General features: G+C 38.8%; 1 protein-coding gene across 1 annotated transcript; it reads left to right on the top strand.

Annotated features, from left to right (window-relative positions):
• Nucleotides 1-8,628: 8,628 nt before the first annotated feature.
• Nucleotides 8,629-12,868, top strand: LOC146673774 (type-2 ice-structuring protein-like). Its single transcript, XM_085391489.1, has 5 exons — nt 8,629-8,966; nt 9,240-9,346; nt 10,064-10,198; nt 12,080-12,188; nt 12,332-12,868. Exons 1-5 carry the CDS (start codon nt 8,822-8,824, stop codon nt 12,412-12,414), a joined length of 579 nt encoding a protein of 192 aa, XP_085247615.1. The 5' UTR covers nt 8,629-8,821; the 3' UTR covers nt 12,415-12,868.
• The last annotated feature ends 1,402 nt before the right edge of the window (nt 12,869-14,270 follow it).

Here is a 14,270-nt window from a genome sequence, read left to right as displayed (position 1 = left end):
GTAATAGATTACAGGAAGTCTCTGGCAGTGTTGCTGAATCTGCCCGAGCAAGATCAACAAGGATGCGGTGCTGCAACTGAGACCTGCAGTTTGTTTTTTCTGGTTGGCGAGTGGAGAATCACACAGGGTGGTCTGCAAAGAGAGCTTTAGGATGCTTCCTCCCATTGTCCACTGCATTTTCAGAAATATGCAAGCAGGAGATGGTGGATGCTATATTATTAGTGTGACGGCCAGTGGGCTGGCCTTGTGTTTTTCTTTTACCTTTTTCTTGCAGGTAGGTGGAGCTGACCCAATTATTGATGCAGCGCAACAAATATATCAATTGAACCTACATTATAACCAGAGTTATAAGGATACTTGAACAACAGGTAATTATTATATGTATAAAACCCCTTTGTAAACCATGTTCACCGAAGTCTATTTACCAACATAAATAAAGATATTACACACGGAAACATTGTGTAACCCTCTCAAGGTTATCCACTGCTGTTCAAGCCAGTGATTTAATGTTTAATGTATGCAGTACTAATTCTATCCAACAGAGGGCAGTGATGGCGCTATAGTTCAGTGTTGCTAAATTAGCGACTTTGTCCCTATATTTAGCGACTTTTTTTCTAAAGAAAGTCGCTAAAAAAAGACGTGAAAGCGCGTATCGCTTTTACTCTCAACAAGCAGCGGGTGCTGTAACGCAGTCAGTTCTTCTTTTACTCTTTTACTCTTATGCTGTTTTGTTGATCACAAGGTTTAAACTACTTATAAACACACACACACAAAGTAACTCCACCAGAGTGCCTATTTCGGGTCACTTGCCGGTCCAAGCCCGGGTAAAGGAGCAGGGTTGGAATTGTGACATTAAAAAAAAACAATAATTGCTAAAATAAATTTAATTTGTAGTTCTAAATAAACTCTAAATGCATTTAGGACGTTTTTTACTCACTTTATGTCTCTTCCACGATGTTATTTCTCTCTCCAACAACATAGGTTACAATTAGATTAGCATGATCAATTATGCAAATTAGGCGGTGACGTCATTTAGCGACTTCTAGCGACTTTTATGACAACCAATAGCGATTTTCCTTACTGAGGAGTTGGCAGCACTGCTATAGTTGTCCTGTCCTGCATTATGCGGCAAGAAGAAGAGCTGCAGCGGAGCCAGCAAGCTAGAAGAAGAACGCACACAGCGCATGGAGTACCGAAGAGAATAAGAACCTTTTTTCTAAGTGTTAAGGTTTTTATAGTTACAGACTATTAGAATTTGCTTACCACGCATCCCTTTTTCCAGTTGTTTTTTACTTTGTTGGGACATAGTGCAAGAGACAGTTGCTGGATACTCGATCGGCGATTGGAAGGCGAATCCAGTGGGGCTTTTTCCAGAGACGCATCGCTCCGCCTAGAAGGACGGCGAACGAGGATTTTACTCATCTTTGCAGATAAGCACTGGGCTTATCCACACACACACACACACACACACACACACACACACACACTACCCGGGTAGATTGACAAAGTTTTTTCTCAGAGCTCTGAATTTATTTTATTATTATTTTTTACTTCAACACCATATTTTACTTTTTTTCCTTTCCTCACCAACCAGAGTGGTTGGTGGAGGTAGAGCTGTGACAAGAGACATAAATGGACTGCTACTACTATGGAAACTGAACTGACTGATTGAAGGGGGGATTGTATTGGGGTTTTGTCTCATAAGTGTTGTTAACATTCTGCATATTATTGAAGTTGCTGATGAGACTGTTATGTGTTGTGTTGTAATAAATGCCATAGAGTGTTCTCTATAAGACAGCATAAGGAGGTGTTCTAGTTTTCTTGTTCCTCTTCTCCTCATTGAAAGTACCTAGAATATCCATGTCCCTAAGTTAATCAATTAAGGGATCGATTACAATTGGAAATCAGTTTTGGCAGGCGAACACTTTTTGGCACAACGCTGGCAATAATTCAATTATCTGTGTAATTAGCTAAGTAATTCCTAAATGCGTGTATATTAAAGGAAATTATTTTACCTGGATATGATTGTCTCTGATGAGCCTAAGGTACAAAACATGCGGGCGATGACGATAAGGTTTTCTAGCTCCTCGAGAATTAAAATTGTCCAAACAACTGAGCAACATTTCTGGGTCCATTTTAAAATATTCGCGCTGTGGCACTAGCGACGGAAAAACACGGAAGTAAGGGCGGGGTTGAAGGATAGAAGGCTGTCCACAGCCCATCTGTTATGTTGGATACTCATTGTTTGTTCAATAAAGTTTCTATGGAGAAAAAAAATGGGGCTGTCCACAGCCGCTCACTTCTTGACTACCCGTCCGTCTACGGACACTACCTTGTGACGTAGGTAGGTAGTGTCCTTATGAGCATCCTTCCCCTGAATTCGGACACAGCAACAGAGAGGGCAGTGGCGCACACTAATGACATCATAAACCCTCGACTTATGTTACATTAAAGAGACACCACACCATTGTGACTGTTACACACTTTTCCTAAGTGTTGAAGTATGTTAAGTACTTAAAAATTATGCAGTCATCTGTTTTTAATGTTAAGAGTTTTTACATGTAGACATGAAAACTAAGAAACACAATGAAACAACTATGAGAAACTGTGAATAAACTGTGACAATTGTGACCACTATGAAACACTATGACATACTACGGTGAGGTTAACAGATGACCTGACAATGAAACGCAGAAATAGAGAACTTAAATATAAACAGGAGGTGATCACGGGAAGTGGGAACACATGGGGAAGCAGCTGACTGACATGAACATAATGGCACAAGGGCCGCGTACTCAAAGACCGCTAAGGCCAGAAGTGCGATGCTTGTTGGCTTGTGAAATGGGACGGTCTAGCCTCCGTCACGCTGCCCAGGTTGCCTAGCAACCATGATACTAAAAGCTGGAAACGTTTCATACAGCTTTGTTTGACAGAAATGAAGGAGAACCTATTTTGTACATTTGTTTCTCCATGAGCTTTGTGTGATATAATAAGTATCTGAGGCTGAGACCACAGGACTGTAAAACATGATTGTTGGGCTTCATTTCTGTGCTGAACAGTCATTTAAGATTAGCTAGTAAATAACAATTAGCTAATGTTGTTCATGAGTTTAAAGTCATCTCACTTTGGCAAAACAGAAACTAAACAAATAACAAATGAACAGCTACGTAAAACAGATGAAACCATCAAGACAACAGAACAGCTCCTGTTTCACCGACAGCAACAGTGTTTCTACAGTGGCCAATATTAAAGTTATTATATTAATCATTATTAGTCATTACAGCAGTGAACTTGAACTCTGTGTCAAATACTGAGCTTCAGTACAGATCCAAGTTACAGTTATTTATATTTCCTATCACCTTAAATCTTCACTCAAAGACACTCAAGTATCTTTGACAGTGTATCTATAGATGTATTATATATAAGAGACAAATATTGTTCTTTCAGTATGTTGGCATTACTAAATTTGGCTCGATGCTTATATATATGTATAAAAAGCAAATGTACGAGCTGTGATAACTATTTCTGATAGAATGAAGAGTAGACTGATATATGAAATATTCCTTTATTGGGTGAGAAAATCAGACCATGTCATAACTGCTTTAAGTCATACAGAATAGATATCAGAGCCTTAAACAGGCTGACTTCTGCTAAATGGGTCAAACTGGGCAGAAAGTATACAAACACATAACATCCTTATAGAATATGATGTAACACTATAGATCAACTTACCTCAGAATATATAAAGCATATAAACAATTACAGCAATATGATGCAACAAACACAGCAGTGCTACTAATCCAAAATACTCAAAGCTTCGCAGAACTGAAACAAATATTTATTTTTAGGTCCATTCTGCTGCTGATACATACTTTAGGTTTCTGAATATTAAACTTGTCTCTGCCTTTCATAGTGTGTAACTTGAAGGCCCTGAGTACTTTCTCCCACACTGAAAACACTGGAATGATAAAATGATTTGAACATTACCTAATAAGACTGATTCAGGACAGACAATTAATTATGTTAAACTTTTCTAGCAGTCCTTCACAAACAGGGAACAGTCTGTCTATTCTCTCCATCTGTCAGCTGTTGCTGGCTCTTCCTCCTCTTCCTCACACACTGCTGAGTTTGTCCTGGTGGATCATCAGGGGTGCAAAGCCTCACAGCTGATGTGCAGCAGTGGGTCCCTCAGTCTGTCCTCACTCTTGACACTTGCAGTCGTCACACATGGAAATCAAATGTGTGATAAGCTGCAGGATTCAAACACAAGTTATAAACACATGTTCATACTTTTATTCCACAATCAGACAAAGAAACAGAGAGAGAGTATACAGTATACACTGCTACAAAACCGCACAAGAGAAGGAGGATTTAGTGTTTGTGTTATTACGAAACAAGAAGAGTTCCCAGATGGTACAGTGGATTGAATGTCCTTCTGAAAAGGATATACACGAGTGGAACCTCTGCCTTTTTCAACTTCCTTTCCTTCATGAAGGCAGTAGGAGCATCCATGTTCACCATTAAACTGTTTAAAATTCTGGACCAGAGGTCTGGCAACTGAGTCACTCATTAGAATTAGAGGGATTACTTTTGTATTGACAGAAACTCCTTTGTCATTTTCCCATGTGAAACCACTGTCCTGTAGGTCCACAAACTCATCAATGGAAGCAATTAATTCATCTGTAATTCCTGGCATTCTCAAGACACTTCTGATTTGATCTTCCAAGGAGAGGTATATGAAAAAGTTATTGGTAAACCTACTTGCTTTGTCATAGGTGATGTTGCATTGAACACAATGAACTTGGTCCAGCTCAGCTGACATTATATTACTACCCTGTTCACACACATAACAGATTTTCATGATGTCTTTTGTATCATCAAAAGCTTTGTAAAATGAATATTTTGTCCTGCATGCTGAAACACTGCCACCAACAACATTAAGGATTTTCATGATATCTTCAAGACAGTCATTGGTCAAACTGTGTTTGAGCTTGAGTGCCAGAAATAGTAGTTGTGTCAGGGCTCTGTGTGCGGGCAGGCGGAGAGGAGGATCCAAATGCAGGACTCTGTCACTAACTTGAAACTCAAAAACCTCAGCTTTATTGCTGGTACGAAAACAAAACATGAAGTGAACACGGAATATGGAGAACAGAAACACACAGGCATAATCTGATGGTACGACGCGACACCGAGCATGGGAAAACACAGGGCTTAAATACACAGGGTAGTAATGAGGGAATGGGCAACAGAAGGGAGACACAGCTGGGGGAGATCAGGGCTAACGAGACGGGGGAGCTAAGCTGCACACTCTAACATAAGACAAAGACTTTCACAATAAGACAGGAAGTCAAAGGAGCTTGCAAAGAAAAGCGTCTGGACTTCTTTAAGTTACTTGAAGACGTTTCACCTCTCATCCGAGAAGCTTCTTCAGTTCTAAGGTCAAATGGTGGAGAGTCCCAGATATAAACCTAGTGGGAGTAACCCCCCACAGAGGGACAAAAGGACACCCTGATGATCCTCTAATCGCCTGAGCCAAGGTGTGAAACTGGGTGTGGGTCCCAATCAGCCAGAGTTTCGGGTGAGTTCATTGTGAAACCTGGCCCCACCTTATCATGCGAATTCCTGAGATCAGATGGCCCAGGATGTGAGTGGGCGTTAAGGCGTCTGGGAAGGGATCTCAAAACTGGATTATAGATGGCAGAGAGTTGGTGTCGTAAACCCTCGCCTCTGTTCAAAGATGGTCGCTCACAGTGGACATAGATGGCTTCTTTCACTCCTCTTTTAAACCATCTGTCCTCTCTGTCCAAAATGTGAACATTGGTATCCTCGAAAGAGTGTCCTTTATCCTTAAGATGCAGATGGACTGCTGAGTCATGTCCTGTGGAGGTGGCTCTTCTGTGTTGTGCCATGCGCTTGTGAAGTGGCTGTTTGGTCTCTCCAATGTAGAGGTCTGGGCATTCCTCGCTGCACTGTACAGCATACACCACATTGTTAAGTCTGTGTTTTGGAGTTTTGTCTTTTGGGTGAATCAGTTTTTGTCTGAGCGTGTTGCTGGGTCTGAAATGCACTGGGATGTCATGCTTGGAGAAAACTCTCCTGAGTTTCTCTGATACACCGGCTACATAGGGGATGACAATGTTGTTGCGTCTGTCTTTCTTATCCTCCCTCGCTGGTGTCTGGTCTTCTTTTCTGTGCCTCTTTGCTGACTTTAAGAACGCCCATTTAGGATAGCCGCACGTTTTGAGTGCTTCCTTTACATGTGTGTGTTCCTTTTTTCCTTCAGGCTTAGAGGGAACATGTTCTGCCCGGTGGTGTAAGGTCCTAATTACTCCAAGTTTGTGTTCCAGAGGGTGATGGGAGTCAAAGAGGAGGTACTGGTCCGTGTGTGTGGGCTTCCGGTAAACTTTTCTTTGCAAGCTCCTTTGACTACGATGACCTGGATGACTGAGAACCTTCACAGACAATGAGACAGGAAACAAGAATTACTAAACCAGATGCAGACATGACACTGAGAGACAGACTAGACACTGAACAGAAACTGCAACACACATGAGAACCCAAAACCTAAGAACTGATCCCTCACCAAGAATAACAGAAACAGATCTATAATGATAATAATAAACAAAGCACTAGAACATCAGAAAACAATCCATAATGCAAAAATAAACCAAAACATAAACTCAAAATACTGGGTCCAACGGACCCAAAACCGTGACAAGTTGGTTTTGCTCTTTAGTTTGACCTGAATCCACTGGGACCTCTATCTGAACAGGACCTGCAGTGCACTCTCCTTCATTAGTCATCAGCAGAGTTCTGTCTTCTGGAAGGGTGTCTGGGATTTCCTTGAAAAGAGAAGAAGGAGAGAATTATGGGTCCTGTAAACATCACATTATAAATTTTCAGTGTAAGAGCATTAGCCTAGTGGATTACAGCAGACATTTGAAATTGGCCTTATTCACTAACTGTGCACTATTTGACATATCCATTCAGTCTTGCCAAAATCTAAGTATGCTCTGGCTGTCCAAGATTAACTCTCAAAATGAATGCTTAGTGCTTTCTTTCATGATAAATTCTGTAAGAATATATGATTGCAGTAGAAAGTAGGAATTACCGTAAAAATCATAATTAGAACAATGATTACTTGTTTTATTTTTTTCTTGTTCAATGCACTAATACATGAATATTCTTTAAAAAATGATTTTTAGGCTTTTCCCAAAAATCGTTGGTTTTCTTCAAACTACGTGACATCCATTATTTCCTAACATTACGTAGTCCATATATATCCAATATGATTTTACACCCTCAATAAATACAAAGTATGACCTAGTAACAGAAAAAAAATCTGATATTTCAATAAGGAACAGTCAGAATTTCACAAACATTACACTTGTTTTGAGAGAGTGAAAGCTATCACAAAAGGACAGAAGCTGTAGCTACCTAGTGAAACTTTTTTCTGCTCTCCATTATTTATGGAAGCATCACTTCATTCATTATTGCAGACAAAACAAAAAAGAGACAAATCAAATAAAATCTTCAAAATGCTACAAACAAAAATAAGCATAAGAAAACTGTAAAAAAAAAAAAAAACCTGTTGAATTTTAGTGGTATTTGATGAGGGTGTTGACTGAACATCCACCCATCTCTAAAGAAACAACTGTTTCATGTGTGACTGATGGTGCCAACAGTAGCACATGAGGAAGTGAGGCTGATACAGTGACTTTGTAAACACTCTCACATTACAGCAAATATTATAATGATACTTCTCTCATGACAACTTGCCATCTAGAACTAACTATTTTCCCATAAGGGGGAAGATGGTCTCCAGAGCTGGCACATTCATGAGCTTTCTCTTTAAGGTGTAAACTGTAGTAGGATAAATGATACATTTTCTCACAATCAGCTTCTTGTATGGACTTACAAATATTTACAAATACAAACACGTTTTCAGTTTTTGCAGTTGATGTTAAAATCATTCAATCCAAGCTGTAACTTGCTTGGTGCATCACAATGACCAAGCCATGTTATGCTATGTGTAAATGATGCTTTTCTTTGAGTTGCTGCAATGAAACTTTGTCAAATCAAATCGTATCAAATCTGATTTGCTTTCAAAGTGTTCGTTTCCTTTTTTTAAACTGTCTATTTTATGGCTATTCTTTATTGATCTGTTACTCATTTTAGGTATTTTGTTTTTTATAGAAATACTCCGAAATCATCATGAAGCACTTGGGTGTGACACTGAGACCAGTGGAGAAACATACATGGGAACAAGACTGACGGGGAGATAGAAAGAGAACACCGAATGCAGAGACAAGACTAAATGGAAAGGATAAGGCTGACTAAACATGGGGCATGGAAACTCCCCTGTTCCGTGCTCCATGATAACAGAAACCTACAGACTAGAAAACAAAACTAAGAAGACCTAAGAAAACAAATATAAACAGAGGGATCACAACTGTAAACCAAAACGAGGAACAGAACCTTAACCATAGAACAATAACAACCCAGAATCAAAAGTCCAGACACATTTACACTGGGCCAAAGACCCAGGAGCGTGACATCTTTGTTGACCAGCAGTCAATAAATGAAATTAAACATCCATGAAATTCAAGCTGGGTGGAGAGAATTGCGTAAGGTTGGTAAAGACAGGGGTAGTGAAGCATGGAATCAAAACATACTTAAGTATTTTTAGTGCATCTCTTCCTGGTATTGAAATGTAAATATAAGAAAGTGTATATAAGTGCTCATCTCTACTTGAGGGGTGAAGCTACAGGCTGACACTTGAAAGAGGAGAAGACATTCTACAGACAGGTATGTTACAAATATGCTGAGGATCTTCTATCCTTTCTTTAACAAACTGCTAATCACTTTTGTTAATGTGTTTCTTACAGAGACACTAAATATCATCATGAAGCTGCTGACTGCATCTGCACTTCTCTGTGCAATGATGGCTCTGACCGCTGCTCAGGGTAAGTATAAAAGTATGTAACTAGTATCATACTGAATGTTGTGCATGTCAATGGTCTATATACAGCTGTCCAAATAATAAGATCCATTTTTAAATACATGTTTTTAAAAATAGAAATCTAAAGGAAGAAAATGACACATTTTCCAGTTGAAATTTGTTGAAAAGTAAAACTATTGTCAATAAAACACAAGTTAATGACCATGATTATAATTATTCCAGCAAAGGGGGAATTGAGTCAGCATTTTGTCACACAATATGTTTGCTTTGTCTTTAGATGAGTGCTATGTTCCCAAGAAGCCCTCATGTCCCGCTGGTTGGACTGAGTACAACAAGAAATGTTACTTCTATGTTTCTACACCCTTACCCTGGGGTGATGCTCAGGTAATAGCATCAGTACTCACCAGTTACTGTGACTGTGTTTCTTTGATTCTTTAATATTTGGATAAGACCTTATAATAATATTTTTTAATATTATATTAAACATTTTTATATTGACAATTATTAAAATGTTATCAAAGCCAATGTACTGTTAAAATTTGTCTAAAATTATGATAGTATGTATTGATCATTGTTAATGTTATCATTTATTGAATTTTAATAATGCTATCATTTATTCTAATATGTATGTATGCCATATATGGCTTTACTTTTTAACAAGTAAACAGTAACAATATATTAGTAAACAAGAAATGCAAACAAAGAAGCAAACACACTAAAGGCTCCAGTTTCGCGTTCCTACAATTTATGCCATGGATAAATCACCTGTCAATTTATGCTTCGATTAACACCAGCTGTACTGTGAAATATGCATCCAAGCTTAAGCCACCAACATTAACTGCATGAAATAATTCTGAATGATTGTAAATGTATTAATCATTAGTCCTTTCAATATAATAATTATTAAAAAACGTTACTTTTTATTACTTGTTGAATTGTAAGCTATTAATACAAGGTCAGATAATTAAAATCAATAATTTTGTCAGTCAATGTAAATATTTCTTAGTATGTTTTATTATTATTTGTATGTTTCTGGTGGTGTAATCATGAAGGTTGTTTTATAAATCTTCTGTAACTCTTCTGTCTTTTTGTTTACTGTAGAGAAACTGTCAGTCCATGAGTGCAAACCTTGCATCTGTACAGAGCCTTGGGGAATACCAGCTGATTCAGAGGGTGATATCTGATGGGAGTAGAGCTAATGGACGAACATGGATTGGTGGTTCTGATGGTCAACAGGTATGCCAGTCTGCCAGTTAAAACATAAATCTATCCATTGGATATTTTACTTATTTTTCACTGTTATCTTTTTTTCATTGCCATATAATTCCATATACAGCGGGGAAAATAAGTATTTGACACATCAGCATTTTTATCAGTAAGGGGATTTCCAAGTGGACTATTGACACAACATTTCCACCAGATGTTGCCATCAAGCCAAATATTGAAGTCATACAATCAAATCAGAACATATAAGTATACAAGTTAAACCATAATAAATAAAGTGAAATGACACAGGGAATAAGTATTGAACACACTTTATTCAATACTTTGTAGAAAAGCCTTTGTTGGTGATTACAGCTTCTAGACGCCTCTTGTATGGATAGACCAGTCGTCTGCATTGCTCAGGAGTGATTCTGGCCCATTCTTCCACACAAACGGTCTTTAAATCTTGAAGGTTCCTTGGGCCTCTTTTATGAACTTTAATCTTCAGTTCTCTCCATAGATTTTCTATGGGATTTAGGTCAGGTGATTGACTGGGCCATTCAAGCAACTTGATTTTCTTTCTTTGAAACCACTTCATTGTTTCCTTGGCCTTGTGTTTGGGATCATTGTCTTGCTGAAATGTCCACCCTCTTTTCATTTTTAGCTTCCTGGTAGATGGCAGCAGATTTTTATCCAGAATGTCCCGGTACATCTCTCCATTCATCCTGCCTTCAATAATATGAAGTCTGCCAGTACCCCTTGCTGAAAAGCAGCCCCAAACCATGATGCTTCCACCCCCAAACTTGACTGTTGGTATGGTGTTCTTGGGGTGGTGAGCAGTGCCATTTCTTCTCCAAACATGGTGTGTAGAATGACTGCCAAAAAGTTCAATTTTGCTTTCATCTGACCATACTATAGTCGTCCAATAATCCACAGGCTTCTCCAAATGCTGTTGCGCAAATTTTAACCGAGCCTTGACATGCTTTTTGTTCAGCAATGGAGTCTTGCGTGGTGAGCGTGCATGGATGCCATGGCGGTTCAGTGCATTGCTTATAGTTTTCTTTGAAACAACAGTACCTGCTGATGCAAGGTCTTCCTGAAGTTCTGTCCGAGTGGTTCTTGGCTCTTGGAGAACCCTCCTGATTATTCTTTGGACTCCTCGGACAGGGATCTTGCGTGGAGCACCTGATCGTGGCAGGTTTATGGTGAACTGATGCACTTTCCATTTCCGGATAATGGCCCCCACAGTGCTCACAGGAACATTCAGCATTCTGGAAATGCACCTATAACCATTCCCATCAAAATGCTTTTCAACGATAAGATTACGAAGATCTTGAGAGAGTTCTTTGCTTTTACCCATCATGAAGTCTTTCCTGTGTGCCTTCTGGGTAATGAGGAGCCTTTATAGGCCATCAATTAGGACTAAAGCAGCTGATATCAATTAGTACTGATAGGGGACAGGATTTCTCTATCAATACTGACAGATTTCAGGTGATCTCCTGGCTTTCTATGTCATTTTGCCCCTTGTTATCTCCATGTATTCAATACTTATTCCCTGTGTCATTTCACTTTATTTATTGTGGTTTAACTTGTATACTTATATGTTCTGATTTGTTTGTATGACGTCAATATTTGGCTTGATGGCAACATCTGGTGGAAATGTTGTGTCAATGGTCCACTTGGAAATCCCCTTACTGATAAAAATGCTGATGTGTCAAATACTTATTTTCCCCGCTGTACCTTGTTTCATATATTTGATATCTTCAGTTTCCATCTACAATGTCGGTAGTAGTGAAAGTAAAGACAAACCAATAAATGAGAAGGTGTGTCCAAACTTGGTAGTCGATGTATAATGTTAAAGTGTAGTTTCGTTAAAAAACGATTTCTTATTTTTAACTTTTTTCTGTTCTGTAGGAGGGTTATTGGTTTTGGATCGATGGAACACGTTTCCAATACACAAACTGGTGTCGGGGGGAGCCTAACAACGCGGGCAGCGAGCAATGCATGGAAATGAATTTTTCAGGTATAAAATTGTAAATAATATATACAAGTGCTATTGTCATTATACATAAAACCAAAAAAACCAAAACATTTTTCTCATATATTCTATACTTTTGTGTTCATGCAACAAAAATTTCGGTTAAAGTTGATTTTTGGTGCTTACAGGAGACCTGTGTATGAATGATCAGTCTTGCCAGTCCCGATTCCCTTCTGTCTGCATTACGAATAAGTCATACTTCCTGGGCTGACATGAAGGCACGTCATCTGAAAAAGAAAGAAATCTTCTCATATATCACTCAAAATATCTGTTTTCACATCTTTACCTTTTTCTTTTGCTGTAACGATGCATAAGGAATGAAGCGACAAGTGACATAAAATAGTGTGATTGTGTGTTTTAAAAGAAGCAATTGAAATGTGTAATGGAAAGAATGCTTTTAGCAAAAACTTAAAAACAAAACTTTTTTTCTCTTCTGCATCATTAAACTATTAAGCATTGAATCAAACTGGTCTGTGAGTATCTGTGTTTTTGTGTAACATTATGTAAGCTTTCTCTGCTGACCTCAGGTGAATGTGTTACACCCTGAAAAGGGGCTGAAAAAAAAAATCTGTCTGGTTAGTATCTGAGGTTTTGTGTCCCGATGTACCGTTCTGAGCAGCCTGTTGCAACTCAAAAATTTTGTCTTTCAAAATCAGTAGCTCAGACATTCCCTCATCTTCAAGCTCATCCAGCTCCTCTCTTTCTAAGTGATGTATTATATAGGAAATGAGAGAGGAACGACTTTTACCCGATACCCTTTCAAGTTTTGAACCAGCAATATTTAGGAAATCACAAACTCCGATCAAAATGTCTCTTGTCACTGTATACAATGTACCAGCAACTTCTAACTTCAGGTCCTCTAGCCCTGAAGACTCCATTTCAGTCTGTGGCTTGTGGAAATGATTAGTGTGATGTAAGACCTCTTTGCAGAAGAGTCAGTGCAGCTTCCCTGGCACCAGTAGTTAACCTCAGGTTGCATGCAGGTCCCTCTGCGTAACTGTCGAAACCAGCACACTGTATCTCCCACCGTGGTATTTGATGTGAGGGGTTGAATGATGACTGGGGCGTCTATCTGGGACAGCGGGCCCTCATCACATTCATCCCAGCGGTGCCTCCAAAATGTTACACCCTGAAAAGGGGCTGAAAAGGGGATAAGTCAATGACGACGCTCAGACACGATGCTTCTCTTTCAGCAGCTTCATTTCGAATGATTCAGAAATATAAACATACATACAAAAGTATTAAACATCCTAACAACGATGTACAGTCTCTGTTAGTTGTAAGACAATATATCTCAAGACTGTTTTCTTTCCTTTCCTTTAAGTTACAGATTAAATTGAATGTAAAAATTTACAAAAACAGCTTATGAATCAATAAACAAACTTAGACCATTAAACTGAAATGTACAGAAAATAAACAAAATATTCATATAAAAATACTAATAGGCATTTGTCCCTTCACACAAAATAAACATGTTCTTTGTCCAGAGCAAATGCAAAATGCACACAATGTATGTTTCATACACAGTCTGACACGATAATGCTTCATGCTAGCCACCAACAGAGCGCTTAGCTTAGCTTGCTGCTTATAGCTTATCCTAACATCACAGTTAACACAGGTCATCTAAGTATTCCTAGTATCCTCTTGGTACATTTGGAAACACGGTCAGTACAACTCAACATACATATTTGTAAAGTCCAACAGCAGAATTGCACAATTATTACCTGAAAAGGGGATAAGTCAATGACGACGCTCAGACACGATGCTTCTCTTTCAGCAGCTTCATTGCGAATGAGGCATCGTGGCCAGAGCTCCCCCTTCCGGCAACGGCAGGCATAACTAATCAATCACGATCACTAAATCACATGGATTATTCCCCAGGCTCGACAAGTAGATCACAGATTGAATGTTACACAGGTTGTAGTCACATTAATACGGTGGCCCATAGAGACAAAGCATGTACAAACTCCAAAACACTTACAAATTCGAAATAGCACGCACAAACTCCAAAACACGTACAAAATCCAAAACACAAGCAAAATCCAAAACACAAGCAAAATCCAAAAC

This window comes from Rhamphochromis longiceps, linkage group LG3 (genome assembly GCF_057381845.1).
Source record: "Rhamphochromis longiceps isolate RC_006_pf linkage group LG3, R_longiceps_female_GT1.1, whole genome shotgun sequence".
Classification (NCBI taxonomy): domain Eukaryota; kingdom Metazoa; phylum Chordata; class Actinopteri; order Cichliformes; family Cichlidae; genus Rhamphochromis; species Rhamphochromis longiceps.
The sequence above is the reverse complement of the archived record's forward strand: the minus strand, read 5'-3'. Positions and strand labels throughout refer to the sequence as shown.